At 42.4% G+C, this 11,225-nt stretch overlaps 1 protein-coding gene across 1 annotated transcript; it reads right to left on the reverse strand.

Moving 5' to 3' along the window:
- Positions 1-852: 852 nt before the first annotated feature.
- Positions 853-10,672, reverse strand: DHRS9 (dehydrogenase/reductase 9). Its single transcript, XM_068543934.1, has 4 exons — positions 10,360-10,672; positions 8,898-9,156; positions 4,709-4,872; positions 853-1,661 (listed from the first exon to the last, which is right to left on the reverse strand). The coding sequence occupies exons 1-4, from the start codon at positions 10,670-10,672 to the stop codon at positions 1,438-1,440; spliced, it is 960 nt and encodes a 319-aa protein (XP_068400035.1). The 3' UTR covers positions 853-1,437.
- Between the last annotated feature and the right edge of the window lie 553 nt (positions 10,673-11,225).

Genomic DNA, 11,225 nt, shown 5'->3' on the forward strand with positions numbered 1-11,225 from the left:
TCAGGCTTTTCGTGTAAATATTCAGCCAACCTCTGTGAGTGATACTGGGCTGGGCGCTGGGGTTTGGGCAAGCATCCGTTTAGGTAGCTGTTTGTTTTGGATGGGGGGTGGGTCCAGAGTCAACCCAATTTAGAACCATGATATGAGCCAGGAGCAGACCTGCTCTCACTGTAACTGTAGGTGAAAGAGAGTCTTTGAATTTAGCTCTGTATTTTCATGGGGCTTCAGAGACCCCTCAAATATTGGATTTCCAACCATCTCAGATGTAATTGTATCAGATAGTCTATGTCTTGTTATATTTACCATAAACCAGAATAAACACACATGCTCTACATTTTTTCTTCTTTTGGAATGACTGGTTCCTCTGTTGTTACCATCTTTCCACAGAGAGCTGTATGGGCATTAATGTTCACAGTGGCCTTGAAGAAGCTGTCCGTCCTCTGTAGTTCCCTCTAGGATAGGCAGGCTTGTGTTGGAATCTCCCTACCTCTACTTTTACACTTTTTTTTTTTCAGTCCTCCTATTCCTTTTCTCCTTTTCCTTCCCTCCTACTTGTAGTCTTACCTAGCATTTTTCTGCTGCCCCTTAGCTTATACCAGTTCCATAATGCTTCATTACCCTTCCTTTTCTTGCCCCCACCAAAGCTCAAAGAACTGAGTTCTAATCCTTATTCTTAATCTTACTCTCAGCAAGATAACACACCTAATCCACTTATGAAAGTATTCTACTTATCTCTCAATGTTTTGGTAAGGGACAAATATTTAACATTCAGGAGTTACTTTTTTTAAAAAATTATTTATTTATTTATTTATTTATCTATGGCTGTGTTGGGTCTTCGTTTCTGTGCGAGGGCTTTCTCTAGTTGCGGCGAGCGGGGGCCACTTCTCATCTCGGTGCGCGGGCCTCTCATCTCGGTGCGCGGGCCTCTCACTATCGCGGCCTCTCTTGTTGCGGAGCACAGGCTCCAGATGCACAGGCTCAGTAATTTTGGCTCACGGGCCCAGTTGCTCCGTGGCATGTGGGATCTTCCCAGACCAGGGCTCAAACCCGTGTGCCCTGCATTGGCAGGCAGATTCTCAACCACTGCGCCACCAGGGAAGCCCCAGGAGTTACTTTTAAGTGCTGTGGACCAGAAGCATGGGGCAGGCAACGGGTGGAGATCATTTTGGATGGGAAAGCCTTCCCATTTTCCTTACATCGTACCAAGCAGGCAAAGCCTAAATGTTGGGCAGGTGTATACCTGCCCGTCTTTTCAAATAAAGTTTGAGAAGGGACCCTGGGACATCATCAGTGACGGTGGGATCTCTTCTTTTACCAAAAGAAGCATCATCTTAATGAGTCCAGGTTGGATTAGGTAAAGAATGAGATGGAGAAGGAGATGTGTCCTTGGAATCAGCCAATCTCATAGCCTGGGGCAGGCATTTGTGGTCAGCTGAGTCACACTGCCTTGGGATTAGCCAGCTCTACTTTCTGTTTCAACAATAAAAAGTCTTGCAAAACTGCTGGCATGTGAGACAGAGGAATCCAGAAAGTTTTGGCATCTTTTCCTGCAGCATAATGGGTTTTAGGGAAGAGACTTGTGAGAGCGTGGTCCATGCATTCCACCACCAGGGAAAGGTCCATGTTCACAAAGGATGTAGTGCCTTTCAGCTTGTCTAGACCTGTAAAAAGAGACAAAAGCACATTTGCTCTCTGGAAGAAGGGGAATAGGGGAGTGTGAGGCTAGGTTGCAAAGGGGAGGATGCAGTGAGGGAATTTATTTTGAATTTGCCATTATAACTGGGTCCCCTTGTGATGGGTTTCTATCTATTCCTCAGAAAAGGATGCAACAGTGATTTCTTTAGACTGCTGGCTCTCAAACTTGAGTGAGCAGCAGAATCTCCTAGAGGGCTTGTTAAAAACCAGGTCCCACCTCTAGTTTCTGACTCAGTGAGTGTGAAGTGGAGCCCAAGAATGTGCACTTCTATCAAGTTTCCAGGTGATGCTGATGGCGCTGGTCCACGGACCAAACTTTGAGAAGCGCTACTTTAAACCAATGTAGGAAAGATACTTCAGAAAGTCTCTGAGGCTTCTGAACCCAGGAAGTTAGTAGTTTGATTCCGAATTTGTTTTAAGGGAGTACTAAGTTTATAGGAAATGTGAGTGTGCACATGTGCTTGTGCCTGTGTGTGCGTACACTCATATAACATGTGCCTCTATAAGTCAGTGAATAAAGAGAGAATTATCTCCCAAAGCCCTGACTCAGGAAGCTAAAGGTATCCTGGTTCTCAGGTAAATGAAGTGTTTGTGTAATGAGCTAAGGTACTTTTTTTTTCTTTTTTAAATAAATTTATTTATTTATTTATTTTTGGCTGCATTGGGTCTTCGTTGCTGTGCATGGGCTTTCTCTATTTGCGGCGAGCGGGGGCTACTCTTTGTTGTGGTGCACGTGCTCTCATTGCGGTGGCTTCTCTTTTTGCGGAGCATGGGCTCTAGGGTCGTGAGCTTCAGTAGTTGCAGCATGCGGGCTCAGTAGCTGTGGCACACGGGCTCAGTAGTTGTGGCTTGCAGCTCTAGAGCGCAGCCTCGGTAGTTGTGGCTCACGGGCCTAGTTGCTCCGCGGCATGTGGGATCTTCCCAGGCCAGGGCTCAAGCCCATGTCCCCTGCAGTGGCAGGCAGATTCTTAACCACTGCGCCACCAGGGAAGTCCCGAGCTAAGATACCTTTAAAGAGGCAGGTATTTTATCAAGGGAGTGGTGATGGCTTGGAGCATTCCTCCTAAGCTCTTAAAATATACCTTGAGTTGTGTCTTCTCAAGGGAAAATCTATTGCGTTAAATCTTTCTTTCTACTTCAGGGCCAGTAGCCAAAAGTTGTTCAAAGAGTCTAATTGAGGCTAGCTCGTAAGTCTTAGTCAATTTTAAACTCCTACTACTCCACCTTGCGAAATGAAGCAAGGTGAGCTTAAATTTGTGGTCTACCTTGGAACTACGAGTCTGGCTGATCTTGAGGTCCTGGCTCAGAAAGCTCTAATGAGCACCCAGGACAAAATAGGGCTCTAAGCCTTTGGGAATTCTGAGAAAGGACACCTGACCCAGGGGCCAAGTCAAAAATAATTTTGAGATGGAAGTTGATGATATATTCACAGGCACTTAGAAAGTATCAACTTCAACATCAAACAGGGAAAGCTCTTTTCAATGAGGGATTTTGTTTCCGAACTTACTTAGAACCTTCAGAGACGGTACGTGAGTGAGAAACAGCATTTAATGGCAATGGTTGTAACCCTACACATAGTGACATATCAGCACTGGGAGGCTTGTCAAACCAGATGTTCTAGTTGACCTATATGTATCTGTGTGTGTGTGTGTGTGTGTGTGTGTGTGTGTGTGTGTAGTGAGGTGGTTGGGGAAGTCAGTCAGTCTAAAAACCTCCCCAGGTGGGTCTGACTGGGCTCTTGGCTCCGCCTTGAAAACTCCTGGCCTTGAACCTTGCCACAGTTGGCTGTCTTACCAAGCCTGCTGATGAAGAGGTAAGATCACAGTTGGGGTTAGAGTGACACAAAATTAGGTGGGGCCCTGTTTGGCTCAAAGCAGGAGCTTAGTAAGTGTTTGAGGAATAGCAAGTAAACTAACAGGGCCAGGACGTTTGATGTGGAGGTGGGCCCCGGATACAGGAAGTTCCAGCAGTTCCTCAATGCCTCGTCCCTGTTGCAGTGCACGGCCTGAGAATAGATAGGCTGTCTGCGTTTAGATCTAGCTCTTCCACTTACTAGCTGTGCCACTTTGGCAAGTTACATCCCTGTGCCTCTGTTTCTATAAAATTCAGAGGGTTTGTTTGGGCATTTTGAATGAAAGAGTTTGTGTAAAGCACTTAGAATGGTGACAAGTACATAGTAAATGTTCACTATGTGTTAGTCATTGTTATCTAATCTTTATGATTATTCCTCTATCCCTAACTCAGTCTGACTTATGTTACTTTTCCTTCCGTCTCCATCTCCCTTGCATTCCTGCTCCAGAAGACTTCCACCCAAATAATTTCTTCCTGTTTAGGCCTTATTCAAACCTGACCTTTCCTATAAAGGCTTCTTAACCAGCAGTACTTTTTATCCTGTGCAGAATTTCTTGGCAATTAGAGAGCATACTATCTAGCACCCTTCTGGTCTGTTGGGTTGTGTCTCAGAAGTAAAGGATCAAGTTTCTTGCATGTTGTACAGTCTCATTGTTCAGTCTCATCTGCTTACATTTTGTTGTCAACTAGATTGTAAGCTAGTTAAGGGTCAAAGTCTGAGTCTTTATATGTTGTAACCTCCATAAATCCTTGAACAATGTTGAATGAGTGGTCGGTGATTACCAAAAAGAGGAGGTTTGGGTAGAGGTGATGACCGTGGGCTCCGGTCCAGGCACGGCCTGGGGGAGTTGTATAAACTTGGGTAGGACATTTCCCCTTTCCAAGCCTCTGCTCACTACTGTAATTCTTTTGAGGAATAAATGATATAATTTATAAGGCACTTAGTATAGAACTTGGCACTTAGTAAATGCTCAGTAAGTGTTTATAAACACTTGGAGGAGCAAGAGATGACACTGGAATTAATAAGGATCCCTGATCCATATTTGAGATCTCTATTGGTGCATTACCATGAGAACCTTATTTTTTCAATTATGTTTGAGTCTCCTTCAAGCTGTCTAGGACAATGAATACCAGAGGACCCTGGGTCCACCCAGAAACTCACTTTTTTCGATGTAGCCTTCTCCGTATTGTTGTTTGATGTCTGGAGACAGACGCTTCCAAATGGTGAGTTTTCTTTCGGTGGTCTTTACTGGATCTGACAAATCTGTTTTGAACAATCCTGGTTCAATGCATGCGACGTGCACATCAAAAGCTTTCATGTCCCTCCTGTGAAAAGAGCCCATACAAGATGTTTAATCCAGGCTTACTTGGAGAATGTTTGCTTATGAATCTTTTCATGGGATCATGGAATGGGGTGCATGGGAAAGAGCATCTTGTTCTACCCTCTCAGTTTGCAGATGAGGAAACTGAAGTTCAGGGTGGTGAAGTGAGGGCTGGTTTAGTGGCAGAACAGGAAAGGGATCTGGGTAGACCCACCCCCAGTGCAGTGTTCCCCCAAAAGATAGTGTCTCATTAAGTTGACAAGCATTTGGGTTAGGGACAAGGTTCTTCTCAGTACTCAAACTACCTGATGGTGAAATCGACTAATGGCTGGCCTGGATGGTCAAGTTTACCTCTCCTCCAGGAATGTGAGGAGATTACAGCACAAATGAGGGGTGCTGAGGGATACAATATGACAATCCCTGACCTGACTAACCTGCTGAGGGATACAATATGACAATCCCTGACCTGACTAACCCTATGCTGCTTGGCAAGCTCTTTCATCATGTCTCCTTGGAAAACCAATAGTCTACTGGTTTACTGGGAGACATGGTTTTAAGGGAATATGGTGCCCCTTTCTTTAAAGCAAACCAAAGTATTACAAATGGTTTATGAATAATTGTTCCCTAAATTTAATTTCTATTTCCACCAGGAATATGTAAGGAAGAAGTTATTCATTTCACAGAAGTCTTCACCATAACATTTTTCAAAGAACTCTACCAGTGAACTTAAAATGTGATTTATCTTAGGTTCTGCTTTCTAGAAACATACCTATTGTCTAGTTTGAAGTATATTTTACTAAAAATGCAAGTTAGCTTGACCTTGAAAGATTTTGAAATGTATATTGCTTGCATTAAAATTAAAAAGATTTTTTTCCAACTTAATTGTATTTTTCTCACCTATCTTCTGATCCCCTTTGGATTTTGGAACTTAGCAGTGCCAAGGGGGTATTTGGGAAGCCTTGTCTCTCCACGTGCTCACGAAAATAACATATAATCTAGGGACAAGTGACTTTAAGTCCACAACTAAGCTTACCGGGTAAGTAAAAGCAGTATGAAGTCAGTATGCTTGCCGGGCAAATATAGCTTTAAAGAGCCCCAGCCTTCTCCTAATTGGACTGCTGCTCCTAATCCTCTTATAATATAGAAATTCTGTAGCTGCCACTGGAGTGTGGCCTGAATACACAGTAGCATCTCTAATACCAGCTCCAAGCCTTAGAAAGAAATAAACACCCTTATTGGTTAATTTCAAGCATGGTATAGTTGCATTGTAATCCTACAAGCCCATCAGTTGAAATCTCTTTTTAAAAGTGAGTAAATCCCTAAGTATACTAAAATTTTATTAGGATACTGTTGCTGAAATAACGGAACTAAAGGGCAGCCAAAGAGACTAATGGAGGTTCCCCATGACCTTGCTAATCAAAGTGCGATCCCTGAATCATGGGCAGTACTTGGGTACTTCTTAGAAATGCAGAAACTCAGGACCCACCTGAGACCCACTGAATCAGAATCTGCATTTTGACAAAATCCTCTGGCAATTTACTGTTTGAGAAGTGTTGTTCTAATGCTATTTATTGTGTTTATTTCCTGGGAGAATCAAACCAGGCAACCAGATTAAATGGCAGAATGGAGTTGCTCTGTCTTTATTAGTCTCCATGGAATAATCTGACCTTTTACTGGTAAGCTAAGCCTAGATCCATGGTTTAGATTACAAACTCTAACATGTGCTTTCAACACATGCTGGTTGAATAAATAAATGTATAAATCGAAGAAAAGGCTGTATCTAATTTGTCTTCTCTCTTCCCTAAGGCACACTCTGCTGGATACCCTCCTCTAGTCCCCTCCACCCTTCTTCCTGCACTACATTCTGGGATTTTGCCTTCTGTTGGGTACAGTCAGTTGGGAGTACTGGTGGCAGATCAGAGGGAGCGATGAGAAAAGGGTGAGCTAGTTATTCCTCCTGCGGTGTGGACACTGGTTGGTTTCATCCCTCACCTGAAGGTGATAGCCTCTATGTATCCAGGTTCTGGAGACAGCCCTGTCTCCTTGTCCCTTCAGTCCTGTGGACAGATATACCCCTGGTGGCATTAACTCCTAGAAACTACACTACCTTTTGAGATTTCCCTACACGGCTCCCATGTCTGCAAACAGTCCTTTCAGTAAATCTCCTCCATTGACCCGATTTTAATGTGCCTCCATTTCCCGTGAGAACCTTAACTGATATAACCATTTGCAGTTTGGAGGCTTTGAACTGACAGTCACAGGTTCTGGTTTCAGGTAGGATGCATTAAGCACACACACTCCTGTCTCTCCCATTGAAAGCAGCTACAATACCTGGACAGAACGCATGGAGCAGCTATTTAAAAACTCTGAAAAGCAAATGTTAGTAGGCAAAGTAGGGAAGAAGAGTAGATTTTGAAATACCACTGAACCAAACATGGGTTTCCTATATTTCTGCTGCTCTAGATCCCTGGTCTGGACTCAAATCAACCTCAAAACTCAGAAGTAGAAGGAAAGAATTCCAGGAGAGACCCAATTCATAAACAGAGAGAACTCCAGGAGAAGCCCATTGTTCTGGCTTGAGGAGTTGGCGTTGGGGATCCTAATGCTCAGAGAGAGTGGGGAATCCTGTTCCTTCCTTCTTTCCTTCTTTCCTCCCTCCCTCTTTCTTCTTCTTTCCCTCCTTCCCTTCCATCCTTCCTCCCTCCCTCGCTCTTTCTTCCTTTCTTTCTTTCCTCCTTCCTTCCTTTCATTCCTCTCTTCCTTCCTTCCCCTTCCTTCCTTCCTTCTTTCTTTCTTTCTTTCTTTCTTTCTTTCTTTCTTTCTTTCTTTCTTTCTTTCTTTCTTTCTTTCTTTCTTTCTCTTCCTTTCTGAAGAAAGGAAGAGGGAGGGAGGGAGAGAGAGAGAAAGAGAGAGAAAGAAAGAAAGCTTTCAGAAAAGAAAGAAAAGATAAAGAAGAACCAAATGAAAATTTTACCCTTGAAAAATACAATAATCAAAATAAAATATTTACTGGCTGGACTCATTAGTAAAATGGAGAAGATGAAGGAAAAGCAATGAATTTGAAGACAGATCATTAGAAATTACCTAATCTGAATAGCAAAGAGAAAAATAATTGAAAAAGTGAACAGAAACATAGGGATCTGTGGGACAAAACCAGAAGGTCTAACATTTGTGTTAGAATCCTAGGAGGAGGAATAGTGGATTGTAGGGAAAAAAAAGTTTGGAGAAACAATGGCTGAAAACTCCCCAAATCTGTCAAAAGGTATAAACCTAGAGATTCAAGAAGCCCAGTGAACCTCAGACATCATAAACCCAAAGAAATTCATGTCTGCGCACACTGAGTTGGGGGACTTTGTTTGTTAAATTGGTCATCTTATGGTTTTATGCTCTAGGATTCTCTGATAGCACACAGCAAAAAAGATGTGGTCAATGCTTTCTGGTGGTAGCAGAATCTTCACCTCTGATTAGCAAGCTCCTACTCTGAGTTTCGTTTGGAAATGGAAGCATCAGAGGTAAGCTGTCTTTCTTGTCCTTCGGGTGGGGGTGGGGAGGTTACCATCCATTCAGATATAGTGTGTGAGGTTTGAGTCCAGAACTTGCAACAAGAGGAAATAAAATGCTGCATAGCTGAGTCATTATTTACCAGATAATTTTCTACTGAGGGTTTAAATAAAATGCTACTGTTGTGTCTGCAGCTGTCAGTAACACCAACAGAGAGACCTGATTTAGCTTCTCTCTGTGATTCCCTGTTAAATAAGCTGATCTGTTGAATATAAATTTGCCACCACTATCCACGTCATGCACTAATGCAAAAAGGAAAAAAGACTTTGGCAGAATTATGTTCAAATCTCAATTCTACCACTTGACAGCTGGGTGACCTTGGACAAGTCACTTCATCTCTCTTAGTTACAGTGGTATCATCTATAAATTGGGAATAGCATAAAGCACCAAATACAGTGTCTGGTACATAATAAATGTTCAGTGAATGTTAGCACCTATTATTTTCTAATATGCCCAACTTTGCTTTACCTTAAGCTGTCATTGAAGGCTTCTACTGCATATTTGGATGGGGCATAGCCCCCTCCACTGAATGCAATCCGACCCCCAATGCTGGAGACGTTGATAACCCTCCCTCGAGCTTTTTTGACCAAGGGAAGCATGTTTAACGTGACACTGATGAGTCCAAACAGGTTCACTTCAATAGGTTCTCTGTAGTCCTCCACTGTCAGCCAGTCGGTGGGCGCCAGCACGCCGAGAACGCCAGCGTTGTTGATCAGACCCCAGAGGCCTAGAACAGAGAGGAAGGGAAGGAGGTGTGGTAGAAGGTGGCATCATATGGGCATCCTTGATGGAAATACAGCCCTTGCTTTACCTGATGGTGCCACTTCCTCCTTCTAGACATACTCCTTCCTGCTTTGAAATACTTTGCAGTCTTGGGAAGTGAGAGCACAGAGGGTGGGAGGCTAAACTGAAATGGCTGAAGTTCTGTGACTGGAAGCCAATCTCACAATTCTTCTGTTTCTGCTTCTGAATGTCAAACACTGATACTGTCTGAGTGAGACTTTTTGCTTTTTAATCTCAGATGTGAGTAAATTGGTCTATTTTTCCTACCATGCTAGATGGCAAAGACAGAGAATATTTATAAACAGTTCTTTATAGACAAAGAACAACATTGATCTATTTCACAGTTATTTTTGGTAAAAATCCAGTCACTCACTTGGCTTATTTTATGGTGGGGAACATTTAATATTGTTAAAGGTGTTTGGAATTCAAGCATTACAAAATAACTGGAGGCTCATCAAACCATTGTTTTTGGAAGTTGCAGAGTCTCAACTGTATGATGAAGATGTGATAGAGAAAAATCACATACATTTGTTTTTTCCTTTGTGGACTCAGATATCTTCATTCATGAGAATATTTCAAACCTGATCCAAGCCAATAAAAGTATTCTAGTTCAGAATGCTGCCATCTTTGCAGAATCTAAGGCAGAATGAGGTCCAGTGACTCACTACTCTATCATGACTATCTAAGGCACCTTTGCTCAGATCCTCAGACCATTTTCTTCCTTTCCCAGTGAAAATGTGTGAGCTCTGGAACCATTTTGTAGTGAGAAGTGGGTCCCAATCCAGATGACAATTTGGAGATTGCCCCCATGATCTCCTGTAGCTTTTAGCCCCAAGTTCTTTGCTGTGCAGGGGGCGAGAGTAACACTTCACAGGAAAAGACCAGGAAAAGTCAATACCTCCATCTCAGTTCTAAATTCATCCACTGGGACTTAGGATAACGTGGGCTGTGTCTCTCATGCATGTAGAGAGCTTGCAACTTAGAACTACTCAGGGGTTATTCTAAAATTTCTCCAATCTTCTCCAATACACAGCTGGTATTTAGGAAACATTTTTTTGGAGAAACTATTTAAAATCAGAACACATTTTATTTAGCTTTGGTAACTTCTCAACACTCCCTCCATTCTTTCCATCCCCACATCACTCACCTTTCTTCCCCGCTTGGTTTTTCACCCACTGGGCTGTCCTCTTGACACTTTCTGGGTCAGTTACATCCAGAAGCACAGTATGAAGCCTCTCTGAGGTTTCTTCCTTTAAAGCTGTTGATCCTGATTCGGTCAGACAGGCAGCAATTACACGAAATCCTTTTTTATCAAAAGTTCTGGCTGCCAAGTTTCCAAAGCCAGTGTCACACCCAGTGATGAAAATGTACTTATCAGTGATGTCTGTGATCTTTAGCTGTCCTTTATAATTCCATAGAAAACCACAAAGGATCAGGAGGGCTAACACCCAAAAGAGCATTTTCCCCCTGTGTATGACAGAGCCACTTCTTTCTTGAACAGTAAATGAAGATAGCGTCCTGAGTGTTCAAAATTGGAAAGAAAATTCAAATTAGAACCATTAAGGCATTATAACCCAGGAGTGATGAACTTAAGATATCTTAATGCATTTGAGTGGATAAATAGATCGTTAAAAATACAATAACACTTATTTGTTTGGGAAGATGGCCATTTAAGTGCTAAAACACTCCTCTAAAGTAATGCAAAAACTAACCAAGTAGTAGAAAAAGTAATGGCAAAGTTGACACAGGTCATTGGGTTGATAAGCCATTTATTTCCTGCACATATATACAAATATTTCTTTCCTTAATAAGGAATACAAGCATACATACAGATAGAATGGTACACACACACACTCATGTGCACACATACACACAATTTTATTTCTATTGCTTTACAAGGAACAGATTATTTCAGATAAAAAATAGTGTTATATATCTTCACTTATCATGGAAAATTTGGGCTCTGCTTTCATCTTTTTTTCCTGCCAAAAGATCTATAGCTAAAGAAAGAAA

The sequence above is a fragment of the Eschrichtius robustus genome, chromosome 5, assembly GCF_028021215.1.
Source record: "Eschrichtius robustus isolate mEscRob2 chromosome 5, mEscRob2.pri, whole genome shotgun sequence".
In the NCBI taxonomy this organism is placed as follows: domain Eukaryota; kingdom Metazoa; phylum Chordata; class Mammalia; order Artiodactyla; family Eschrichtiidae; genus Eschrichtius; species Eschrichtius robustus.

What these genes read in the sequence shown, in the direction of transcription:
- DHRS9 (XM_068543934.1), bottom strand. Translation starts at nt 10,672, where the DNA reads ATGCTCTTTTGGGTGTTAGCCCTCCTGATCCTTTGTGGTTTTCTATGG. An exon ending in AAACCAAGCGGGGAAGAAAG is followed by an intron (nt 9,157 to 10,359) that starts GTGAGTGATGTG and finishes TCTCTGTTCTAG; the next exon opens with GCCTCTGGGGTCTGATCAAC. An exon ending in GCCTTCAATGACAGCTTAAG is followed by an intron (nt 4,873 to 8,897) that starts GTAAAGCAAAGT and finishes CTCTTTTCACAG; the next exon opens with GAGGGACATGAAAGCTTTTG.